At 39.4% G+C, this 25,439-nt stretch overlaps 3 protein-coding genes across 13 annotated transcripts; 2 read left to right on the top strand and 1 right to left on the bottom strand.

The window, feature by feature from the left end:
• The first annotated feature begins 439 nt into the window (after nt 1-439).
• Nucleotides 440-7,097, top strand: yod1 (YOD1 deubiquitinase). 3 transcript variants are annotated; one of them, XM_026167094.1, is made up of 3 exons: nt 440-545; nt 2,715-2,927; nt 4,264-7,097. In XM_026167094.1, exons 2-3 carry the CDS (start codon nt 2,720-2,722, stop codon nt 4,959-4,961), a joined length of 906 nt encoding a protein of 301 aa, XP_026022879.1. In that variant the 5' UTR covers nt 440-545; nt 2,715-2,719; the 3' UTR covers nt 4,962-7,097. The 3 variants fall into 3 exon arrangements, with proteins under 3 accessions (XP_026022879.1, XP_026022880.1, XP_026022878.1); XM_026167095.1 differs by having other exon boundaries at nt 2,719-2,927; XM_026167093.1 differs by lacking the exon at nt 440-545 and adding an exon at nt 589-725 and having other exon boundaries at nt 2,719-2,927.
• Nucleotides 7,098-7,982: 885 nt separating this feature from the next.
• zgc:158258 (specifically androgen-regulated gene protein) lies at nt 7,983-13,848 on the top strand. 3 transcript variants are annotated; one of them, XM_026167090.1, is made up of 4 exons: nt 7,983-8,069; nt 11,256-11,409; nt 11,623-11,818; nt 11,931-13,848. In XM_026167090.1, the coding sequence occupies exons 2-4, from the start codon at nt 11,305-11,307 to the stop codon at nt 13,082-13,084; spliced, it is 1,455 nt and encodes a 484-aa protein (XP_026022875.1). In that variant the 5' UTR covers nt 7,983-8,069; nt 11,256-11,304; the 3' UTR covers nt 13,085-13,848. The 3 variants fall into 3 exon arrangements, with proteins under 3 accessions (XP_026022875.1, XP_026022876.1, XP_026022874.1); XM_026167091.1 differs by lacking the exon at nt 7,983-8,069 and adding an exon at nt 8,921-9,046 and having other exon boundaries at nt 11,256-11,388; XM_026167089.1 differs by lacking the exon at nt 7,983-8,069 and adding an exon at nt 8,922-9,046.
• Nucleotides 13,849-15,713: 1,865 nt separating this feature from the next.
• Nucleotides 15,714-25,219, bottom strand: kif17 (kinesin family member 17). Of its 7 annotated transcripts, XM_026167097.1 has the most exons (15): nt 24,983-25,219; nt 24,613-24,867; nt 24,285-24,431; nt 24,052-24,153; nt 23,622-23,811; nt 22,858-23,310; nt 22,607-22,701; nt 22,338-22,503; nt 22,142-22,239; nt 21,921-22,021; nt 21,216-21,444; nt 20,175-20,433; nt 19,970-20,031; nt 16,589-16,712; nt 15,714-16,168 (listed from the first exon to the last, which is right to left on the bottom strand). In XM_026167097.1, the coding sequence occupies exons 2-15, from the start codon at nt 24,841-24,843 to the stop codon at nt 15,999-16,001; spliced, it is 2,427 nt and encodes an 808-aa protein (XP_026022882.1). In that variant the 5' UTR covers nt 24,844-24,867; nt 24,983-25,219; the 3' UTR covers nt 15,714-15,998. The 7 variants fall into 7 exon arrangements, with proteins under 7 accessions (XP_026022882.1, XP_026022885.1, XP_026022883.1 ...); XM_026167100.1 differs by having other exon boundaries at nt 21,921-22,012; nt 24,613-25,219; XM_026167098.1 differs by having other exon boundaries at nt 19,970-20,028; nt 24,613-25,219.
• Nucleotides 25,220-25,439: the final 220 nt, after the last annotated feature.

A 25,439-nucleotide genomic window follows, 5' to 3' on the forward strand; every position in this document is an offset into this window, starting at 1 on the left:
AGAAATTACATAAAATCTGCCTAAGTTCAAACTGTGTTGAAGAATAAAGTTGCTCATACCAAATATTCACTTTCAAGCTCGTTAGAATTGTACAAACCATAATATACAACACTAAAAACCTTGTGTTATATACTCTATTTCTATGTATGTTTGCACATATCGATATATGACTACACAATGTTTCCTAGCAAATGATAAAGAAATGTGGAGTAGCTCAGTACACTTGTGGATTAAGATAAAATAACTACAGCCTTTAAGACTTAATCCAAGAAGATCGGCGGTTCAAAATCTAATCTAAGTCGAACTGTAAGAAGCTACACTGCGCAGTCATAGGCTGCACTGGTTTTAAAATCAAATGATTGTTGATTAAATGTCAATACAGAAAAGGAGCTTAATGACAAAATGTGTTTTCGAAATAACCGTCTTCTCCAGCGTACGCCAGGCAGACGTACGTAAACCGTGCCACTAGTGCGTGATCGCGTCATTTACACGTGCTTTGACGTACTATACGTCCCACTGTGGCGAGCAGGGAGTGTAGTAAGACGGTAAGACAGCCAAATAATTTGTCTCGCTGTCGTATCATTTTGTACTCCTTGTCGTCGTTAGACTTGTCACCGGAAAGCAACAGGTTTTCTAAATGGTTAAGCTAAATTCCTGGAAAAACGGTTCAATTAAGACCAAGTTAACGAGCAGATTAGCATGCTAACGTTAGCAGACAGTACACGGTACGGTTAGCTAGCAGAAATGAATTGAACTCCTTTCATTCAGTCTCAGAGTAATTATCGCTGACAACCCGACAGTTTTTGATGGATAATAAGAGGCGGATTTCTTACATTTTCAAAAACTGGACTCTTTATGTTTTGGGGGGGTTTTTTTACCCTGCGTTTGTGTTGCTGTTGAGTGATGTGTTAACTGCCAGAACAAAGACACCAAAACAAAGCAATGTCGCTGTCAGGTGTTTTTACTCTGTTCATCAGCACTTCAGTTGTTATGCGTGGCCCGTTTAGTTGGCAGCATTATGATGTAACTACGAGCACAATGTAGGTTATCCAGTCATAAAGTCTTATCTGTAGCATTGCCCAACAAATATATTACGTTTTCAACTTAATATAGCTTACAGCTGCAGTATGACTCAAAACACGTCCCTTCCTCATTAGCCATTAAATTGGCGAACAACATGAGTGCAGGATTTCGATGTTAAAATCAGTTAAAGAGCCAACATTGGCACACTTGTAGTCCCATCGGGGAAATGGCTTCGAAGACACAGATTCAGATTGGGGAAAACTACTTATCCCACAGTGAGCATTTGAGTTTGGAATTTCCCACTCGTAATAAATGGACACTTTTGATAGTTTGAGGGTATATTTGCAGCAGCTGGACCTCACATGGCACCTACCTACTTTTTGTTTTTTTGTTGGCAGTAAGCTTCACTACCTTGTAGTTTGTGTCAGTCACCCTGTTAGTGAGACACTCCAACAAACGGTCCTGCTTTCTGAAGAGGACTGTTTATGTCCCCCAGTTAAATCTGTATGTTTAAAAATGCTAAATGGACTGGTTCTTATAACACTTTTCTACTCTATACAACATGCCTCATTCACACAAGCACTTATTTCTGTCCCTAAGTGGTTTCTAACTAAATTAATACTCTGATGGATGAAGCTGAGAGGAACTTGGGGGTCAGTATCTTGCCCAAGAATACTTTAACATGCAGGCTGGACTAGCCAAGGATTCGAACCACCAACCTTGCAATTGGTGGATGACCTGCTCTACATCCTGAGCTTGCTCCCTGGTTACTCGGGCGAGAAGCAGGGTACACCCTGGACTAGGGCTGTTCGATATAACGATATATATCGGATGACGATATAAAAAAGTCTATAGTTTCATTTTATGCTATCATTTGTTTCATGGTGTCGCAAAATAAACTGTTTACGGCAATATTTTTTCATCGCTTTGATGGTCACTGTAGTGGCTATATTAATTAAAGTTCTCGTTCTCTTATATTTTATATAACCACACTACAGACGGACAAGCGCCTGTTTTTATGCGTTGTGGTTAGCAACAATGACGGTAACGCCATCGCGTGTCCGTTTGTTTATGTTCCACATAAACCTTTCACAATAAAGCTCAAGATCCTGTTGAGACTTTTCAAAATAAACTGAATCACGTGAAAGAGCAGATTATTTACGGATGAGAAGTAAAAAAGAGCAGCCAGGTGCTAAAAAATAAACCTTACACTCAAACGTTAGAACAGGCTTTCCTCCGCAGCACGCCGTGTAATAAATACTCACAAAGAAAACGGCGGCCGTTACAACTTATGTCTAAAAATGTGTAGTTTCATGCATCTGTTAAAATACTGGACTCCAGCTACATGACGCACAGCTGGAAACCCTTCCCGCAAGTCGAGCTGCCCGAGATTCACAGAATTTACAGAAAATGTTACATTTTTGTGATTTATATCGTTATCGGACGATAGAATTCTTATATCGGGATATGAGATTTTGGTCATATCGCACAGGCCTACCCTGGACAGGATGCCAGAATTCGCAGGTTTAACACCGTATGCAGCAGTCTAGCACTCCAACATGTTAGAAATGGTCTTCATCTGTAACATACATGTGGAATATATCTAACGCTCTCTACACAACCATTGTGGATTAACAAAGTTCTTACCTGGTACTTGCAGTGTCACTAATGTGATATCACCTTTTTTGCAGGCAGGATGTTGCGGCTTCGCTGTAAGACCAAAAATGGGAGCCACTTGATGCATGGCTTGACTCATCAGTCCTGCGTGCAGGAGCTGAAGCGCAAGGTGGAGGAGCTGACTGGTATCCCCTGTGATGTGCAGAAAATAATGGTCGGATACCCACCCTCCAGCCTTGATCTTCGGAACGGAGAGGCTCACCTCAAGGACTACCCTATCAAATCAGGTATGCTGGCAGGCATCCAACATGTGCAGAAAACATGGACCAAATTAAAAACTTTTAATTACATGCTCTAGTGCAGAGGTGTCAAACTCATTTTACATCACGGCCCACTTTGATCGTAAGCAGGCCAGACCAGTGAAACTGCTCCTTTCTGTCAATGTAAAGAAGTTACATATTTAAAGGTTTTTCTTGTTGAAATTTCTTTGGAAGTGCGATTTCGGGTGAATGTGGGGATCCATGCTCTGCATTTCTTTTTGCAGAATCAGTTTACCTGCTGTTTTAGCTGTTCAGTGGTTGTTGAGTTGTTTGTTACTTTTCCTATGAATAGCCATAAGGGAGGTTTTTGATCAGTAGGAAAAGCTGTAAAATTTATGGGAATACAGTTAAAAGTCCAAAATGTATGCTTATGCTTGTTTGTGGTGAGCAGCAGATCAAACATATTAACAATTATAAATGGCTTCAAGTGCACATTCAGGCCTGTGAGGCTTTATATAGAGTTTATTTTATGTAATATTCATCACTGTACTGTAAATTTAGTCTTTTTCAAGGAAGCAATTTTTCCTAAAAGCCTTATTTTTATGCATTTGCTGCTACTAGGGAGAAAACACACAAGCTTTAAGCCCTGGGCAAGTTTGAAACTTTTTGTCCTCCACAGTGGAAAATGACTGAAAATAAAAACGGGTATCACTTTAGGCTTCCCCGAATCTTATAAGTTCTGCACTCAACTTTGAAGTCTCCAATATCATTGAAATGTATCTGTACGCTACACTTGCTGTCTTTGGAAGGTTTGCCCCCTTCCTTCACATAATGGTATGATCCCAGTCTGTCTTTGCATGTGATTGGCCGCATGGTGTGCCCATCAAAATAGTCCCACCCCTGCCTGCATGGATTCTCAGCAGGGTTGAAGATTCAACTTCCACATACCAAGGGGACTTTTAATAATTGACATATGAAATTATCTCACGGGCCGGATATAATTGTATTGTATGGAGGCTGCACATTTGGCACCCTGGGTATATACAAGAATTTATATACCTGTGAGGACAGGTTAAAATTTAAGTATGATTTTAGAATAAGCAGTCTTTATAACTTCAACTTTTAATTGCTTATAATAAAAGGAATGTTTTGGGATGTGGTCAGAAATATTAGAAGCAGAACTTTTTGAGTTACTGAGTCTTTGATTTATTTGCATGCAATAGACATTTTAGGGACATCTGTGCAACATAATCAGGTACCATTCAGACAGATATACATAAGGCAATGTGTTTTCTTCTTCCTTTTCTAAACCAAAGTCTGACTGGGATGAAAAGTGTTGTCATTGGTGTGTCGTCCTCTACAGGAGACACACTCATCGTTGAGGAGGAAAAAAACAAGCCAAAGCCTCAGGATCGTCCCGCTGTAACGAAAGGACCTAACCTCGAAGGTTCACCTATGCTGGCACGCCGAGTGGTCCCAGCTGATAACTCCTGCCTCTTCACCAGTGTTTATTATGTGGTGGAAGGCGGCGTATACGACCCCGCCTGTGCCCCTGAAATGAGAGGTCTCATTGCCCAGATAGTCTCGAGTGACCCCACAGCTTACTCTGAAGCGGTGCTGGGGAAAACCAATGAGGAGTACTGCACCTGGATAAGACGTGATGACACTTGGGGAGGAGCCATCGAGGTATCCATCATGTCTAAGTTCTACCAGTGTGAGATCTGCGTAGTGGATACTCAGACAGTGCGAGTAGACAGATTTGGGGAGGATGCTGGCTACCACAAACGCGTGTTGCTGATCTATGATGGCATCCACTACGACCCGCTGCAGAAAGAGATCCCCGGATCCGACACCCCGCCCCAGACTATCTTCTCGACTACAGACGACGTAATCCTGGCCCAGGCCCTCGAGCTGGCAGACGAGGCTCGCCGCAAGCGCCAGTTCACAGACGTTAACCGCTTTGCCTTGCGCTGCATGGTGTGTCAGACAGGCTTGGTGGGACAAAAGGAAGCTCGTGAGCATGCCAAGGAGACAGGCCACGCTAATTTTGGTGAAGTGTGAAAGTCTTGCTGTCTTTTTCCTCTCTCACAAATACAACAACCACCAACCCCCATGCCCTGCGTCTGGCAACTCTGTGGGTCTGTCTGCTTTTGTGATCCTCTACCTCACATTATCTGGCAACATCTTTGGAGATTCTGCAGGTACTGTGTTCCGCCTCTTACCTGTTCAGTATTACTTTTTAACTACTGTCAGTTCTTACAGTCAGAAATGCTACTGCAGTGCTCCAGTGTTAGAAACCATAATATTCAGATCTCTTTAAACTGGGTCAGGATGCAAAAAATTCTTAGTTGTTGTTTCGATCTGTTAAGAACACTCATGGACAAGTTCATAAACCAAACAGTTTAGGATGTGTTATCGATGCAGAAAATTAGCAGAACTTACCCTTGACGAAACAAAGATGTGCGAACAAAGAATTTTAAAACGGTCACTAAGAATTATTTGCACAGTTATGTGATCACATTCACTTTTGTCTTAAACACGGCACAGCAAGCTTGACTGTTATTTATCATGTTGGTTATGTAGCATGTTTTTATTACTTTGGGGGCAGATGTAAGTAATTCTTCCACTAATTTCCTTAAATTTAAACATCTGAACTGTTCAATATAGGCGGCCTGAGTTAATGCTAAGCAGGATTCTTCTAAAGGATTACTTGATGAAAAATCAATCAGACACACTTCTAACCTCCTCAGTATCCATTGTTTTTGTTTGTTTGTTTGTTTGTTTGTTTATTTGTTTGTTTGTTTGGTTTGTACAATAACTTTAGCATAATTATGGATCATTCATATTGTCAATATTTTCTGAGTTGCATGCTCTGAATCTGCACTGGGGTGACTCAAAATTTGGCCATTTGTTTAATCCAGAAGGATATGACGACTAAAAGAAGATCCAGGTATCAAAATGTAGGTAAAAAAAATCTGAGCTTTCATAGGCCACAGCTTGTTCTGATTGCGTAACAAACAGATAACTCATTGCAGACTCCAATGCATCTCTCTGTTACTCTGCGTCCATCGTAGACATTAAATGCAATGATTTGTCCCTTGATTATTAAGCTCAAAGATACACTGTTTTTTTTTGGGGGGGGGGATTTGAGCTCTGGTCAACAAGATCAATGGTGGTATGAATTTTGAATACAGTATCATACTGCAAGTGCAAAATTGGCCTTTATTTTGTTTGGGGGGGGGGGGGGTTGCAACATTGATTGTGAGTGGGCTTGACTAAATAAGGCAAAAAAAAGTTATGGTGCTGTAAACAAAACGCGTTACAAAATCTGTAGCTCATTTTTCTATATTTGTGCCGCAGGTTTTGATGAGTGTTTTTCTTTGTTTTTTTGTAGTGCACAAGTTTGAAATGCTGTAAGAACTGTTTTTTGTTGTTTAAATTAGACTGCATACTTTGAAAAACCATTCAAGCATTATATTTGTAACAAATCAAGGTAAGGCATACAGTATTTTAAGATCTTTTTTCTTTTTAAAGGCTGCTCATAATGTCCTTTGCTAATCAACATCAAATATTTCCATCTTACATTTATAGCTCTGGGTGGATGTATTACAAGTAAAGGTACATTTAGTTTACTGTGTTTTGTATGTTTTATAAAAACTACCACTCCTGTTTCACTGTATGAATTATTTTCTTCCCCCACAACAGGAGTCTGTTCTCACATTTTAAGCTAATCATCCATTATCTCTTTGCTAATTTCTTTGACATACACTGGCTATAAGGATGAAGAAAGCACTTGTATTTAACTTAAAGTCAAAGATTTGAGATTGATAACTGTGGTTAGTTCTCATTGTGGCAAAACATGGTGTTTGACGGGTCTTTGATTGCAGAATTGTTGCCAAAAGCTTCACAGTGGAGCCTTGACTGGACTTTGACTTTGGTTCATATTCGGATGGTGACGGTAATCAATTAAAGAAAGCAAAAAAAAACAAAACAATTTATTTGTATGATTTTTTTTCCCCCCCTTATCCCACCTCATCATCTACCTTAGGTATTTTAAACGCTGGTAAAAACTGAATAATCAACTTGATAAAACCATGAAATGGCTTTGTTGCATTTTGTATTTGCCATGTTCTCATGATTAACAATAACAGTGAATGTTGCACACAAAGCACTACAGAATAAACTGGATTTACTTGATTGTTGTTTTTTTTTTTCAGTGTTGTCAATTAAAAAATATAGCAAATAGGATGTGTAAAAGTTGTTTTGTGTTAACTATACTGGGTTTACTCATGGCTAAATGATTTGAAATTCTGCAGTGCTTGAAGAACAAGTTAAAACAAACTAACAAAGAGTTAAATAGTTTTCAGTTTCCCTTGTGAGACAGGTCAAGCTGAGATGATACTTTGTTGCTGCCATGCTTTAATGGGTTTTAAATAAATCTTTAAGCTATTTTTCTTTAAATGGTTTGATGCAAGGGGACAAAGAAGCAGTGTGAAATTTAAAGGTTAGAATCTTTTTGTACATAAATACAAATGGGAAGTAACATAGATAATGCTAATTAATAATTATTGTGATATTACTGTGACAACTCTATTATCTTATGACTTTATCTAGTGCATTGCTACTAAAAATAAATCCCAACTGGCAAATTTACCCTAGTCCTGTGCCATCATTGTCGGATTACACTACCCGCATGTTATTTTAAGGAACATCTACCCTTTCATAATAGGATTTAGGATTAATTTACTTACTGTTTGACCAACAGTAGCAGCTACCACTGCTACAAAACACAAAGCTCACACACAGCCTAGGAATTAGTTTTTGTGTTTTTCTTTTAAATAATGTGATATTTTAATGTTTCATAAAACACTACAAACCTCTTTAACTCTACAAATATTTCATATACAACACCCCATTTACAGCTTTACAGTTTCTTATTTTGGTTTATGTGAGTTTCAAGACTTGCATAAAGGATGCAATTCATGCAGGAATCAGAAATGTACTGGTTCAGTGTAGCGCTCCCCCCCCCCCCCCCAAACAACAGCTACCAAAAAAAGAAGGGAAAAAAAATCACTCCACTTACGGAAGTTAACACCAGCTGAAATTCTAACTTCAGCTTGCAGTGAGATTTTGGCTGTGTCCCACATCTGAGCTTTGTTAGCAAATAAGGTAACTAAAGTGCGTTAGCGCTTGCATAAATAGACTTTTTTTATTTGTTAAACTAATTGGCAACAGTTTTTGAGTACACTTAAATTGTTCACTCCCCAGATCCTACATGCTCAATTTGCAACTTTTTCTTAATTAGGAAGTGAACTGAATGGATTGGGCTCGGAAGTATTTGCGTATTTGGTTTGGCAAATTTTAACCTGGTTGTGTCTTCCAGGATCGAACCGTGGGTGTTATACCACGACACTATAGGAAGCCCCTTTAGGATGCCTTTTAGGTGGTATAGCCTCTGAGCTAAACGCTGTAGCGACCCTTTGTAAAGCTTGAAGGTGGTGTACTGCTGCATGAACAAGTAATGATTAACTGCATCACTTAATTACTTAAAATCACGTAGTACCACCCCACCGACACACACCCACCCAGATCACTCGTGCAGTATCAGTGAAATGTAACTTTCTAGCTATGCATCGTCTGTGCTGTTTGAATCAGCACTGTAGTAAACAGCACCTGTTCTCTTTCCTAATAAATACATTAATAATAATTAAGGAGAAGAACGACAATAATAATAACAATAATAAAGTTAACTGAAAAAAATATGTGAAGCGCTATCTTTTTAGTCAACACTTTTTAGAGGATATTTCCTAAATGCTTACCCAAAGCCTGACGCCCAAAAAATAAAAACATAAAGAATACTTTAATACATATATACATGGAGGAAGAGCATTAAATGTTTGAATTACTTCCAGTAACGAGCCGTCCTGGCAGCATACGTCTGACAGACAGAGACAGCAATGGTTTACATTTGTTTGTTTAAAAAAAAAATGAAAACGAGGACTCGCGGGGCTTAAGGAGGATGTGGCTTCTGATTGGCTAGAAGCTTAAGGGACAAAGTCCCTCTTCCAGGTGTCTCTGAGTTGCGCGCTCACCTTGACTTCAGTTGCACGCGGAGCAGGATATGAGAGACGACCGTGCACGGACAGGTACGCCTATATTTACTTAAAAACTAAAGCTCTGTTGTAAATAGGGTAAGGAACAGTTAGCATATTTTTCATTTATTGGATGCTATTTAAATAATTTACTGCTCGTGGCAGTTATTTTATGTTTTGTTTTGTTTGTCAAGTGTTAGACTTAAACTCAACCGGTATTTAAACACTTTTCGGTGAAGGGGTTTTATGGCGGTTTGGGGCTAATAATGTTAGTTACAAAAGATAGGCTTGGATTCAGTAATTAATGTGAAGGAAGTGGGTTGAAGCCTGGGTACAGTGGAGAAAATGATAATAACCCCTATTACACAACATCCTGCACAGAATTCATCGAAGGTAATAAAAACTTAGCCAGATGCTCTTTTACAGCCACAATGAAAACAACGCTGTCATTGCACCACATTTTCCAAAGAATCTGACACAGCAGTTTATTGCTTTGACTTGTGCATCATAGTCTTGTGATAGCTAAACTCGCCCAGTTTTTGTTTTTGCCTACTGTTGATAGGATAGGTGTAACTCACTTAAAGAGATAACACTTTGTTAAATGTTCTTCGGGTTCATATCTATCTACAGTATGATTTGTTTTGTTTTTTTCAGAGTAAGGGTTATAGCAGAGTGACTGGGACCTAATAAGCAGATAAAAACGACAAATGTGAAAAGGTTTTTCAAGCCGGTCAAAAATCACAATAAACGTTAACACTTAAGCTTACATTGTTCAGATTCATATCCTGACCTGGGACTTTGCGTACTGATCTGGCCATAGGGATTTTTACAATTTTAAAGGGATGGGATGGCATGGCCAACCACGAACAGTGGACAGGAGTGCTTTTGTGCCTCCACTGCCCTATTTGGCAGACCTTGCATCTCAGGTGTTGACACTTATCCAAAAGTGAATTTCTTTTCACCAGGTCCAGACAGGACTTCCTTTATTCTCAAATTGCAGCTACGCTACTATACCCATATAAACGAAACATTGAACAAAATTTCCAAATACAAAGCTGAAACTGCTTTTTTAAAACAGGTGTCATATAGCCTTCAGGAGACTGATTGCTTCTGCCTTCCACTCCCTCTGAAATTGATCCGGTAAAGAGAGATTAGGAGTGGCATGCAGGTTGTAATCCAAGTCACATGTAGTAAGAGGACTAGTTAGATATCTGCTAGAAGCTCACCGAGCTATGATAACCTGCATTTGTCAATTTCAGTGCTTACAATAAAGCTGTGCCCTTGCTGTTCTTTAGCTGCATGATCAGGTATGAAGTCCACAGTTATGCAGGTCATATTTGGATATTATAAAGTTTATATACATTTTCTGTGCACAATGTTATCTATCAGTTTTGACTCAAATACCTAACATCAACTCAACCATAGTGTACACACAGGATTACAGTTATACTGTTATAAGACCAATATCATTCAAATAACCACAGAATAATTTTCATCTCTGATTGATGAAGCTGTACGCTTCGCTTATTTTTATAGTTGACTGTTTTAAAAGGTAGTTAGCAATAGTGATCTGGATATGAACACAGTCCTTTGGTGCTGATTGCCATTTATAGATAAAACTGTCTTTCATATCTGGAAGATGTGCCGCTTAGTTGATGTCATGCTGCACAGATGTTTAATTATTTTTTATCAACATACCAGAGAATAAATTCCTTTACAGTTAGCAGACAATGTGAGCACATAGAAATTACATGAAACGTGGTCAGACCCAATGGTCAATGCTGTGCTGTTTGCGTATAAAATGGCTTGACTTATATTTCCTGATTTTATTTGTTTTGCAGGAAAAGTTTTAGCTGCGCCTATGATTGTCATTAGCATTGATGTATCATTATCACAGCGTCGAATATGACCTATTTTGCTTTCTATTCAACAATTTGGTTGATTTTTTATGAATTATAAAACAAAAGATATCGAAAAACATCCTTACTCATTTGTCAAATGATACCTTTATACGCTGTTAAGAAATTCCTACAAAAGGTTAAAACTAGGTAACAAATGCATCTATGGGGTAAAACCTTGTAAGGGAGATACTTATGAAGGACAGTGTTTTCTATGGTGCTGTTGAAAATGGTCTACAGGGCCATAAAGAATTAATAGCAGGGGAAAATGTGGAGAATAATTAATATATCCCTTTTTTAAAAAAAAAAAAAATCTTTTACTTTGCTAAGAACAGTTTCAATAGTAATTTTATTCTGTATTTCAGATTGAAACAACAGGGTGTGTCACTAACTGTGGATAAGTAGGGCACTAAGATGCCCATAAGTGATACCTGGCCAGGTGACACCGGAATGGAGACAATGAATGGCATGGAGAGTGCTGGCAGCTGTGACAGTGTGGTCAGTGTTAATTCTGGCTTCGTAAGTAACCAAGTTTACCCTCTTCAATCTAAGAATATGTACACTAGTAATAGCACAAAACATATACGAAACAACTTGAAGTAGTGAGGCAAAACGATACTTGTAACAGCTGTAACATAAAAGCTAAAAGTCTATTTCTTTTCTTAGAGAGGATTTCTATCTCTCATTGTGGATTTCTTTTCTAAATGAAAGCCCTGTTTTAATGCGTTTCAGAGTGATGATAGTCTGGAGCACTTGTCTGCTGAGGAGAGGGCCTGTCTCATGTTTTTGGAGGAGACTATTGAGTCTTTGGATACTGAGGAGGACAGCGGAGTCTCCAATGACGAGCCTGAACAACTGCCCAGCTCCAGCAACCTTGCTACTAAAGTGGCTAATCTGTCAGCTTCCATGAGCAAAAGCAACCTTGATGGTGAGTTAATCTCTGGGAACAGATGCAGAATTAGTGACACATTATTTAGTGAAATGCTCTAGGTAGGTGTACAGAATTTCTAGTGATAAATGTGTACTTGTTTGACTTCCAGATTCACAGACATCAACCAATCACCAGAAACCAATCAACAAAAATTTTGATGCCAGGCCCATGCACAGCTACCTGGTTCCCACCCCTCTTCTTGTTGCAAGCAGTACTTCCTGTTCTGTACTCGGTACTAAACCAGGCACTCCTGCAGTCAAAACCGCCTCCTCTAAGCCTCAGTTTACATCTAAAAACAACAAACCAGGATACAAAGACAACCAGAAAGCAGTTTTTCGCCCAACATCTTCAGAGGCTAATGTTATACCTCCTTCCACAAAACCCTCAGTGAGGACAGCTGAGGGTCCTTTACCTAGAGGACCTCTCTCCTACGACGCACTTGTACATTTGCAGAGGAGTGCCTCCACAAAGAAGACCCCTTTATGCCCAACAGTTGATCATACTATAGACTCAGAAAAACGCCATTCTGCCCCGGTGGAAGGCCCAACACTTGGAAATCTCCAAAGATCAGACAAATCCCAGTCAGAGGTTTCCAAGTGTAAGAAAGGTCCTCCAGTTGTTCCCCCAAAACCCAAAAAGTTTCCCACCAACATATCTGCAAAAACTCAAAATGAAGAATCTATAATATCAGATTCTTCATACAGTGTCAAGAATGTAGCTGATCCCCAGGTGGTGAGAGTGGAAGCTTTGCAGAAGCTGGGCCTCCTGAAAGGCCAAGAGGCAGAAAATGATAAAGTAACCCCACTGCCTACACCCAAACCTAACTCCTCCTTGGGTGTAACAGCTGACAAGTTTACAAGAGGTCCAGCTAATAGTAATCCATCAAGGAGCCAATCATTTTGTAATGCTCAAGTGCCAAAAGAGTCCAATAACAGGCCTCTGCAGACCAGTGCCAATTTGCGTCAGTACACCAAACATGACCAGCGGCCTGGGTCTGCATCACATCCTGCTCAATCCAAGGGGAAGAGGACGGCTAATCTGGAGCAGTCTGCCACCCTGGACAACTGTAGAAGTAGTGGAAACACCTCTGAACCGCAAAGCATCAAATCAGCCAAACCAGTGACAACCACCAGGACCACCACAACAGCTCCCCCAGTACCCCAGAAAACCTCAAACTCAGTAGGCTACACCGTGATGGTGGTGCCTGGGATGGGAGGTGATCGAAAAGAGGCTCTCAAAAAGCTTGGACTGCTAAAAGACTGAAAGAGCAGATGCCTGCTGGCATAAATGCAATGCTCAGAAAGAAGCACAAGCGCACGATCAGCTTAAAGAGAGTTAAAGCGTTAAGTGGAAATCTGGCACACGGCACTTTGTCAAATAAAAGCAGGAGAGGAAGCGTTTAAAGGGCCATACACTTATGTTCTGCACTTAAAATATACAACACATAGTCATCTAAAGACATTTTTTTTTATTAAAAATACAATTAAAAATGCACTCAGAAGTAACAGAAACTGCACCTTAAATTTTCTAAATCCAGAGCATCAGTGTATGAAAATAGTATCTTAATGTATTGCAAACCTAACAAAATTCTGTTATATAAAATTTAAACCCTATTGGCTATTGGCACAGGTACTAAATCAAAGACACGGATAAGGGTGTGCCAGAACTGATATCTTACTCATTGTTTTATAAATCACAAATGTGCCTGCATGTTGATTTTTCTTAGAGCAAATCCTCAAAGCACCAGATCAGTTCATGCAGTCTTTTAATATTCTAGCATTTTTTTTTCAAGTTTTGCGGGATAATTTTCAATACTTATGTCCAACACAAGAACTCATGCACCAGTCGTTCTTCAGTTTCTTTCTACTACTGTTTTTTTTTTTTTACAGTGTACAGTAGATTAAAGAGTGTTACACAGCCTTCATTGTGTAACACTGAAAATATGAAACGAAAAACAACCATTTAATTATTTGTGTCTATTCCACCATTGATATAAATGTCACTGAAAATAAAGTTTTTATCTAATATACTGCATTTTAAGCCATCTTTTTTTTCCTTATTGGAAGTTGGGCCGTGATAGCAGCACCCCAGACTACATTGCAGATCGAGGTCACAGAGTGCTAGGGCAGGTTGCGTGCAAACATCACCAATGAGCTTCAAACCTCCTCCATGAGTTTCCTTAGCCAAGTACTTACTGTATGTGTGTGTTACACTCACATTATGCATCTTCTCAGCGCTACGTTCCTTTGTTCACGGCAAGCCATTTGGTTTTGATGGAGATTGCCAGCACTGGTCGTCATAGATACGCACTACCATTATGCACTATAAGTTATAGTGGCCCTGTACTTTTGTCCATATAGTGTATATAATTTCTCCAGTGAGCTCTGTGTCTTCCACAGGGTTTCTTCCCAGTTGGATATGTCCAGAAAACCTCCAAAACAAGGGGTCCAGGAGGCATTATAATGTCTGAATGATCTCAACTGGTACACCTCACTTCCTCAACCTGTATCTAAGGCTGAGCGTAACTAACCTTCATGGGAAAAGTCATTTTGGCCACTTGCATTCATTTCCTAATTCTTTCTCCTCTTTAAATAATAAAATCTTAATATTTGCAGATAAACATTCCAGATTACACCAGTCCATTTGGCTCTGTTCAAAAAGCAAAAACAACCAACACTATACATGAGGTTGGTTTTGAGTGTTAACCCTACTGTTACTCTTCATTCACATCAGTGATGGCAGAGTCTTGCCCAAGGACATTTCAGCACATGGGAATCCAAGCTGTGGTTGTCTATATTCAGCCTGAATGTCTTGATTAATAAGCGAACCCACAGATCCCCGAGGCAAAGCTTTATGACTGTATCCCTGCAGTCTTTACCTCTCTCCTGTTACAGAAAGGCTATCAGCCATACTGCTCATCTTACACACCACTCAGATGATGGAAAAGCCTGCTCAGCCGTTCGTCCATAATCCTATTATCTCTAGCTCCACCTCTGTGCAAACTTAGTAGCCCAGCACTTCCCTGTCTCTATTTTCTTGTAACACTCACATGTCACACTTCTAATTTCTCCTGATGGATTATTTGAACGGCATGATATCTGTTATGCAACGGTCCTGAAGAGCCCAGATTAGCTCGTGGTTAATTATTGCAGAAGGATATTAGAGCTGTGTTATCGCTCAGTAAAGCAGCAGGTCTGCCAAAAGGTATCCGTGTCTATGTCTATTGTGTCGCCACAATAAATGATGTCAGACTCTGAAACGGACACAGTTGTCTGCTAGTGTCTTAATTGTTGCTTAATGTTGTCTGCGAGCAACATTAAGCAACAGACAAAGAAATCAAGCCAGTGTCAAAATGAGAAATAAGATAGTCACAGCTGCAGGAAGGATCGAGTTAAACAGCATTTGTTTCTGCATGTCCTGCAACCTTAAGAGGACTGACATCATAATAAACTTTTCAATATTTAATTCTTATGATTAAAAACTGCAACAACAACTTTCTGTCTCACATATGTTATTTGCATTTAGATAAAGAATCTACTAATTAACATCACACCAAAACCCACACTGGTGACCAGAGATGATGTGTAATATGAGATAACCATATCCTAGCATACTGCTGCCTTGACAACAGCTTTCCTGATCCATTTGTGACAGCAGAGTACTACAGTTTGACATGCAGGCTGATATTATTTTATATATTATTATTTACTACTGTTTATAATACACTGGAGTCAAGTTTTAATGGCTTTTTTGTAAAGTAATTGAAATTAAACACATGAGACATCAGTTAATTTGATGTCATCTGTTCTTGACAAGTATTTTAAATGCTGGGTAAAAAAAAGGAAATCAGCAACATTACAATGCAAATATTTTAATATTAAAGAACCTAACTCAAACAAACATTAAATTATGTCTTGTGCAAAAAAGAAAAGAAAAACCGAGGAAGCATCATACAGTAGGTAGCAATGAGTTAAAAATTAACATTAATAATTAAAAACTCATGACGCAAATGGACTTGTAACATCGGCAATAAATGGGTCCTGTGTAAATCTAGATAGCAGCCGTCATAAAAGCATACACTGATTCACAGTCAGATATACATATACAACACTTATTTTTTGATGAGTCATCAAAAGTGTCATTGTAGAAAACTGCAAATATGTGGGTCACAGTCCATTTAAGTCGCCTCATTATGGATGTGAGATTTGCTTTTTTTGCGCTTCACTTTACCGTTGGACACTGGGACATCCAGCGACTCCAGACGGAAGGGGCGAGGCAGGATGGCGTCTGAGCTCACAGACAGATTCATGTTAGAGCCGCTCATGGAGAGGTGGCCTGCCACGTTAACTAGCGGAGGAGAGGGGACGGCAGCAGGAGAAAAGACAGACAACAGTAAAAACTAAACAAAAGTAAGAAAGTGAAAAAGAAGAAAAATCTAACTAATCTAAAACTAAATGGTCTCAATAAGTAAAAATATAAAATATACAAAAAAGGTAAAAAAGAAGCCAAAACTTAAAATGCTCAGAGAGATAACCTAATGAAAAGGCTTCCCAAATGCAATACAAAAGTTTACTGTAACAGTATTAAGTGTAGTACGTGATTATTTTTTGTTCCTGCCAGTAAGGTTCTAATGAAAAGCAGAAACACAAGATCACAGCATACAAATATGTTGCTAAATAAAAATGAAATAGCATTCAACAGCAGAGCTAATTCACTAATTTAACTGGTAATATGTACTAATTAGAAGCCCGCAGTTTCTTTTCTCACCGTGGGCTTTTGCGGTGTCACTTCCGAGGAGCTGGCTCACCCTCTTTGACTTGAAGTAGCTGCTGGCAATATTCTCACTGTCACTTCTGTCCAGCATTTGCTTGTACCTGTCCTCCTCCACCTGCTAAAACAGAAATGAAGTGCTGTTTTAGTTAATCAAGACATTGGAGTGAATTTTGTAAATAGAAGGAACAAGAGTGGAGGGGGAGTAGCTGTGTATGTGGATAAAAACCTAAATTACAAGGTGGTAGAAAGTATGACAACTGTAATTGATAATTTATTAGAATGTATAACAATTGAAATTTATAAGGAAAAAGAGGAAAAATGTAATAATTAGCTGTATATATAGAACACCTGGCTCTAGTATTCAAGTATTTAATGACTTCATAGAGGAAATATTCTCTAAAACAAATCAAAAAGTTATGTTTATCTGTGGTGATTTTAATATTGACCTGTTGAATCCGAAAAAGCATAAAATGACCGACGAATTCCTAAACACTATGTGCAGTTTGAGTTTACATCCTAAAATAACCCGGCCTAGCAGAAATACACCACATTGTGCCACCTTACTTGACAATATTTTCACTAACAATATGGAAAACAACATTGTGAGCGGAATATTAATTAATGACATCAGTGATCACCTACCAGTTTTTGCAGTTTATGACACTAATTGTAAGAAAAATCAGCATGAAGAACAACTGAGATACAGACGTGTAAGGACAGAAGAAACTATGAATGCACTTAAGAACGATCTATTAAATCAGGACTGGGACAATGTGTACAAAGAAACTGATATTGATATTGCATATGGCATATTTTTAAGAATATTCATGGAGTTGTACGATAAAAACTGTCCAACAATAAAATACAACAGAAAGCACAAATATTCAGATAGACCATGGATCACTAAGGGTTTACAAAATGCATGTAAAAAGAAAAATACACTCTATAGGGAATTCCTAAAACAAAGAACAAAAGATGCTGAAAATAAATATAAAAAATACAAAAATAAGTTGACCAATATTATACGTGTATGTAGAAAGGAGTATTATAGTAAAATATTGAACAACAATAAACATAATATGAAGGGAATATGGGATGTTTTAAACGGTATCATTAAAAATAATTCTGGACAACAAAGTTATCCACAATACTTTATCGACAATGGCAATATTATGGAAAACACTGCTGATAAGGTCAACAGCTTTAATCATTATTTTGTAAATATTGGACCAAAACTGGCAGAACAAATTCCTGAGTCACTGCCATCAGTAGACTGTAGTGAAAACCTGATTGATAGGAACCGTAACTCAATGTTCCTCACATCAGTGGAGGAAAAAAGAAATAATTGACATTGTACACATGTGTAAATATAAAACATCTACTGATTGTAATGATATTGACATGAAAATCGTCAAGAAGGTCATTGAAGGAATTGTAGGACCTCTAACATATATTTGCAACTTATCATTTCAGACGGGAAAAGTGCCAAACAAAATGAAAATAGCTAAAGTTGTGCCGCTGTATAAAACCGGGGATAGACGCCACTTCACAAATTACAGGCCTGTTTCTTTACTACCACAATTCTCCAAAATCCTAGAAAACCTGTTTAATAAACGATTAGACAAATTCTTAGATAAATATAAATTACTCTCTGACAGTCAATATGGATTCAGATCAAAAAGATCAACATCTCTGGCATTAATCGAATCAATTGAGGAGATTACGAATGCTATAGATCAGAAACAGTATGCAGCTGGAGTATTTCTGGATCTCAAGAAAGCATTCGACACAATCAATCATGACATATTAATTAATAAACTGGAACGGTACGGGATCAGGGGGGTTGTACTGCAATGGGTGAAAAATTATTTAAGTGACAGGAAACAATTTGTGAAGCTGGGTGTCCATTCCTCATTATGCTTGGACATTGCTTGTGGTGTTCCACAAGGCTCTGTACTGGGTCCAAAATTATTTATTGTTTATATAAATGATATTTGTAAGGCATCTGGTATATTAAAATTAGTATTATTTGCAGATGACACAAATATTTTTTGTTCTGGGGGGAATCTAAAGGAGCTGCTGGATACAATTACTTCAGAAATGTGCAAAATTAAAAAATGGTTTAACAGGAATAAACTATCGCTAAATCTAAGTAAAACTAAAATAATCTTATTTGGGAATTCCCTTAGAAATGCACAAATGCAGATTCATGTAGATGGTGTGGAAATTGAAAGAGTACTTGAACATAAGTTTCTTGGTGTGATTATAGATGACAAATTAAACTGGAAGTCTCATATAAATCATATACATAACAAAATTTCAAGAAGTGTTTCAATCTTGAGTAAAATAAAACACATTCTGGATCACAAATCACTCCACATTCTCTATTGTTCCCTGATTGCACCGTATTTGAATTACTGTGCAGAGGTTTGGGGCAATACTTACAAATGTTCGCTATCATCAATCTTTATATTACAAAAAAGGGCCATAAGGATAATCCATGAAACTGGTTACAGAGATCATACAAATCCACTATTCTTAAAATCAAAAATTCTAAAATTCACAGATCTGGTTCATTTTCTCACAGCACAAATTATATATAAAGCAATAAATAACCTGCTTCCTGACAATATTCTAAAACTGTTTTCTAAAAGGGAACGGGGATACAATTTGAGGGGGGAATTAAATTTAAAACATCCTCGTATCCATACAACATTAAAAAGTTTTTGCATCTCTGTGTGTGGAGTGAAGCTGTGGAACAGACTAAGTAAAGATATGAAGCAATGTCCGAGCATGGCGCAGTTTAAAAAGCGGTTTAAGGATATGGTTTTTACAGGGTACAGGGAAAAGGTAGAGATTTGATAGGGTGTTCTTGTCTAATATTTTCATGTGTGTGCGGGTGCACGGGTATGTTGGTATGGGTATATATATATATTTGTAGGTTGTGTATCCTTGAGGTGTTAATGGGGTTATTGCAAATGTGTATATGTGCATATGTGTATATACGTATGTATGGATAGATAGAAACATATATGTATATATATTTAAAAAAAAAAAATAAATACACATGACATATAATGTAATTGCAAGGAAGTATTTCTGTAGTCTATTGATACTAGATAGTGGAAAAGGGGTGGGATTAAATAAGCTTATGCTTCTTCCTGCTCCTTTTTGAACATGAAAGTTATTTGGAGTTGTGATTGCTCGTTTTCCTTTTGTTTTGCTTTGTTCATTTGTCTCTTTTAATTCTATTTTGTTGTACTTTTTCAACATGTTCAAAATAAAGATTCAATCAATCAATCCATCAAATGGCCTCTAATCCTGCTAGAATGTGTGTATGTCAAGTAAAAGCCTATGCATGAAATGCAAACACACCGTAAATGCTTCTCCAGCATCAGAACCTGAGCCTCTGCGAGCTGAAGCTTTTGGAGTCACTGCTAAGAAAAAGAATGTGATTAATAAACATTTAAGGAAAGTAATTTGCAAAACAAACAAGATTTACTGTCTTGTCAAAAAAAAAAAAAAAGCTTTCACTTTTCTTTTTTTCTTTTTTTTTTTTACATACCGTATTATACCCCACCTGAAGGCAGTGTTGTTTTCTGCACCATCACATCTGGCAGTCTCCAGGTGGCGCTGTCCTCGTCCCAGACAGCATCCTTCTTCAAGCGGTCCAGGTTGCTGTAGTTGCAGTCACGGCGCACCAGAGGCACCATACGCTCCAGCAGGCTGTGCAGGAGCTGCCCTTCCTTCTCCAGCCTGCGTATAGTCGCCAGGTAGTCATTCCTCTCCACCTCAAACTCTGCCTGCAGGTCACGGATCTCCAGTTTGGCTGCTTTCAGCTGTTGCAACAGTGACGAAGCATGTTATTCATGAGAAAACTAGCTAAAACCCACTTGTTAAAAACGTGTCATATGTAGGGGTTGACATTCAAAGAGAGAACCGTTTTAACACACCAAATTAGTAAATCCCTGAAGAGATAACCTAATTTTTCCAGGTTAAAAAAGTTAATAAATTGCCCAATTTAAATTTAGTCAAAGTCACCTTCTAATACATCTCCAGACCGCTGCTGTTATTTTGGTATCACTATTTTGGAAGTCCATTGTACTTGTGCCTCTACAATGAGTGTTGGATCTTGCCCAGTGTTTCAAAACAGGGAGTATAATACTTTAACTTGATTTTGGAGAATTGTACAAAGTCGTAGGAAAGATGGTGAGCAAAGACTGGGTTTTTCTGGCCGAAAAACTGTTGCCTTTTCAATGTGTGGTGATGCTGTTGTTAAGGCTCTTTCCACTGGATGTTCTCCCACAGATGCCCCAGGATGTTAACGCACAAGTCTGCATTTATAGTCTGAAAGTGTGGTATGAATTCGCAATGTACAATCCCATTCTGGTGAACTTGCACTGTTGTCAAAATTTGACTTTTAAGGAGTAAACTTTGTCAAGAGCAGGGGTGCATGAAAAGGAGATCTTAGGGAGGAGAAATAGATTTCTGTGGGTGGATAACCCAAACTTTCTGATCGCTCCTTGAAATGTACAGAAAACCCTTAACACATATGCTTTCTCCCAACAGAAAGATTGCATTTTGCATCTGCTGTAAGCTCCTTCGAACTGCTTCCACTCACCTTGCCCTGAACTTTGACTAGCATTTGGTTTTTGGCATGGACTTCTTCCTGGATAGAGTTGTAGACATTCAGCAGCACATTTTCGCTCTCCTCGCTGTTCTCTGACAGAGCATGGACAAGCTGAGCTTTTCTCTGGTCAGCAAGTTTTTTTCTCTGCCGCTGTCTTTGTTGCAGCTCTTTGTTCCTGGCCTGCTCCCCTCCTACCACCTCCTGTTCCAGCTGCTGCAGTCTGAGGAAAGATTGAACACCAAGGACACCGCATAGATGCGTGCTTAGTATAATTCTTGCTATATTATTCTAGTGTAACCATCAATGTATGATATGTTAAACATAACTGTTCTGCTAATTACCAGATTATGGTAATAACACAGAAGAATGCAATGATGTAAAAGAATGCAAGGGTAAGTACATACAGAAAAATATACAGCTGGAATCTGATTATCCACTCCATTTGTAGCCACAAGCATAAGTATGACACATTCATCATGGAGTGTGATAAGAAGATTGTAGATACCATCATAACAATATGTTCAGTATCCTGTGAACAGTGTTGAAGATGCTCACAACCCAGACCCATAAGGAGTAGAAATTAGATGGATCGGCTGATTAAGACATATCATATATAATAATAAAATCATAGCTATGAATCTGAGGAAGTGTTCATGTTAAGGAAAGTTTCCATGATTAGAACAGAAGCCTGCAAACCTTTCCAGGACGTGTTTCTGGTCTAGAGGCCCTGGTGCAGTTGCATCAGAAGACTCCAAGAGTCCAGCTCTATCTGGATCTTTTTCGGAAAGCTTGCTCGCCAACATGAGGGAATAAAATTCAACATTTTGCCTACATAAGATTGCCTTGTTACCTTGTTTCAGGATACAAATATGATTTGAAGAGGAGTGATCTTTATGGAAAGTGGGGCTGGACACTACCTTAGTCTGGGAGGTTTCCTCAACTGTACTGTGGCACATGGGATCAGTGCTCATGCAGAGTTCTTCCAAAGCAACCTGGGATGTACAGCTGGCGCCCACTAATGTAGAGAAGCAGCACAATACAAAGAAGCATACATGGGGAGAATCCAACAGCGGAAAACTTTTGTTCTGTTGTTGGCACAGGATGTGCTGTTACCATTCTTGGGGACAGAGCTCCCCCTGCTGACTTGGGCCTTCTCCAGACTGGACAGTTTTGATTCATAGGAGGAACGCAAAGCAGCAATGTCCTCCTGCAGCTTCGCCTTGGATTCCTGCTCTGCATTGTATTCAGCCTGCAACTTGGCCAGCCTCTCCTCATACTCCTGCAGAGACAGCAGAACACAGATCATAAATCACAGGCTCTTTATACAATGTTTGCTTAAAGTTGAAGTGATAAATTGTTGTGTGGGATTGGTCCATGTTTGCCTCTTTAATCTTTTCCTTCCTTTCTTCAGTGGGGGTGGACTGTGGCCTTGAGGGCACAGCAGGGGATGACTCAGAAAACTGACCAGCCAGCAGAGCTGCATTTTAAATAAAAGTGTTTTTTTTATAGCACTGGTAATTAAAGAAAGACAACATGCAAGAAAATAAAATATTTCTCTGCATCTAAAAGAGGCTATGTGTAGATTTAGGAATATTAAGCTAAAAAAGCATGCTGTTTTTCTATAAAAATTTACTTGAAAGGTCAGCAGTGCTCAGCTGGCCTGTGAGGAGCGCCCGCAGCTTCTTGATTTCCTCCTGATACTCTCGGAGCAGAGCATCCTTGGGGTCCTCGTTGATGCGAGGCCTGTTCTGGATGCTCTTGGCCCGGTTTGCATATCGCAGCGTACTTAGGCTTTCCTCATAATTGTTGTCTGCGGGCGAAAGACAGGCGATCATCAGGGTGCGGGTGTTTCCTCCCAAAGAGTCCTGCAGCAGCCTGGTCAGCTTGGAGTCTCTGTAGGGGATGTATCTGGAGCGTCCATCTACCAGGGCGGAGATGACGTTTCCCAGGGCCGAGAGGGAAAGATTGATCTTTGTGGCTTCGCGGAGTCGCTCGCCGGTAGCACCAGTTTTAGACTGACGCTCACTTCCTGCCAGGTCCACAAGGTTGAGTTTTCCTGCCCGTAGATGGTCCTGGTCAGATGAATCTGAGAATTTGAGTTGACACAGGAAACGCAAGCAACATTCAACACTGTTACAAAGCCTTATTATTTACCTTTATTAACCTGGTATGTTTTATTCAATGGTTTGAAAACTACATGCAAGCACAGGCAGGATATGCAAACTATTAACAAGGAGATTCATATACTATCAAATTTAAAGATATAGTGCCACAGAACAAAAATAACTGATGGTAAAGTGCTGATGACATTAGGAGATATAAGAGGATCACATTCAAAAGAAGAATATCAGCACAGACTGAACAGATATAGTGATGACAAAGATATTATAAGTTCACCAGTGCTGCAGATCTCCAGGTGGATGGTGAAGATTGAGTGGGAGCGTGAGGAGTCTTTGTTCATCAGCGTGTAGCCCACTGCGCGGTTCCTCCAGCCTTTCTCTATGATTCTTTCACACTCTCCCACACTGTGCACAGTGTGCATGGAAAGGTCCCGTACATATACCCCACGCTCTGGGTGCTCTTTCAGCTAGGCATTCATCAGCCACACAAAGCACACACATACGCACAATCAGCTAGTCTGTCACCCTGTTACAACACCTTGACCTTTAAGGAATCAACTGTGCGTTTAAATCACCATGGCAACAGGTACAGTACTGTGCAGAAAACAGCACACTCACCTTGCTGTACTAACCAAAGAACAATAATCCATTTGGCTTCTTCTGATACAGTGTAGCCTGTTTAGTTTATCTAAAAAGCAGGGACTCACCTCCAATCTCTGCTTGGCATCGCTTCCCAAAAGATCTCGGATTTCTTCATTGTAAATCTCCAAGTAGGAGGCCCTCACCAGGAATTTCGTATTTTCTGCACACTAGCTTGCACACACGAGATAAAACATATAATTATTCTATCAGTGCTGAGACGAGCCTAGACAAAAACTAAGAGCATAATATTACGTATGCATGTTGCAAGCTACAAGATCACTGTGGTCAACAGACACACCTGAATGCTCTCAAAGATGTGTTCAAAGGCCCGCGGGATGACACCCTTCTGGGTTGCAGGTTCAGACACCCCTTGCATGGTGAAAGACTTTCCACTTCCAGTTTGTCCATAAGCAAAAATTGTCCCATTGTATCCCTCAGTCACACCCTGTAAAAGTGACATTTTTAATTTTATTTAATTTTGAGGTGAGCAAAGGGTATTCACAATGACGCCTGCATTCATTAGGAATTAGATATAGGCTACTGATGTTAGGCTGAAGGTGTCCAGTGACAAGCGTGCTTCTTTTATAGAGCCCAGCTCTGCAGGCTGGTAATAAAATCAAGCTTACCTCAACCAAAGGATAAGCAATCTCGTTGTACATCTGCTCAGTTGTTTGATCAATATAGTAGGTCCCATCAAAGGTGAACTGTTTAGGTGGCTCATCCACTGCACCTGGCTTTTCTATGAAGCACTGGCAGCGCTGCAGGTCCATGGTCAGCACCATCTTACAGCTGAGCGCCTTCTCCCTGTCATTCAGGGGCCTGCACCTGACCACCACCTTCACCGACTCTGACCCCATGTCTCAAGAATCACTACCGAGCAGCTGGCAGGTGTAAGAGATCAAACTAATGTAAAATACAAAGCCGCTCCGGTCTCCTTCGCAAACACTCAACGTTTACTTAGAAGTACGACAGCAGGACCTCGATGGCTAACATCACCTTAACAACAAGATGACAGCAGCAGTTGACTAACGGCCCACATCTCCAGTGAGGTTCAGTAAGAAGCGATCAGCAAAAATATCTCCAGGTACAGTGTGGACGGATCTCGTCAGGTATCGCTTCAGGTCCTGTCCCATTCTGTTCCTCTCCCCGAGGCGTTTGAGGTTGCTTAGCAACCATAAGTAACCATTGAGGAATGTAACAGGCCCAGACCCGCGGCCATTTCCGTGAGGACGGAGTGGGGTCAAAGGGCGAAAAACAGTCTACTTTATGCTTCATTACTGTCAAGAAACTAAAAGTGAAAACATATTTTAAATAAAGCAAACAGACGTTTGAAGAGAAAAGAAAGACTACGGATGCACGTTATGTTCAGTTATTTAATGTTTTGCTAATAATCACAATCTTCTGTTGTGAAACTAATGTAGGGGGTGCAGGTAGATGGTGTGCAAGCTATGAA

Source organism: Astatotilapia calliptera, chromosome 5 (assembly GCF_900246225.1).
Source record: "Astatotilapia calliptera chromosome 5, fAstCal1.2, whole genome shotgun sequence".
Taxonomy (NCBI): Eukaryota; Metazoa; Chordata; class Actinopteri; order Cichliformes; family Cichlidae; genus Astatotilapia; species Astatotilapia calliptera.

Coding starts and splice junctions, on each gene's coding strand:
- yod1 (XM_026167093.1), top strand. CDS start 700: ATGCTAACGTTAGCAGACAGTACACG. Junction 726..2,718: donor ACGTTAGCAGACAGTACACG/GTACGGTTAGCT, acceptor TTTTGCAGGCAG/GATGTTGCGGCTTCGCTGTA. Junction 2,928..4,263: donor GGACTACCCTATCAAATCAG/GTATGCTGGCAG, acceptor CGTCCTCTACAG/GAGACACACTCATCGTTGAG.
- zgc:158258 (XM_026167090.1), top strand. CDS start 11,305: ATGCCCATAAGTGATACCTGGCCAGGTGACACCGGAATGGAGACAATG. Junction 11,410..11,622: donor TCAGTGTTAATTCTGGCTTC/GTAAGTAACCAA, acceptor AATGCGTTTCAG/AGTGATGATAGTCTGGAGCA. Junction 11,819..11,930: donor GAGCAAAAGCAACCTTGATG/GTGAGTTAATCT, acceptor TTTGACTTCCAG/ATTCACAGACATCAACCAAT.
- kif17 (XM_026167097.1), bottom strand. CDS start 24,843: ATGGGGTCAGAGTCGGTGAAGGTGGTGGTCAGGTGCAGGCCCCTGAAT. Junction 20,434..21,215: donor TAGTCAAAGTTCAGGGCAAG/GTGAGTGGAAGC, acceptor CTGTTGCAACAG/CTGAAAGCAGCCAAACTGGA. Junction 16,713..19,969: donor ATGCTGGAGAAGCATTTACG/GTGTGTTTGCAT, acceptor TTTCTGTTTTAG/CAGGTGGAGGAGGACAGGTA.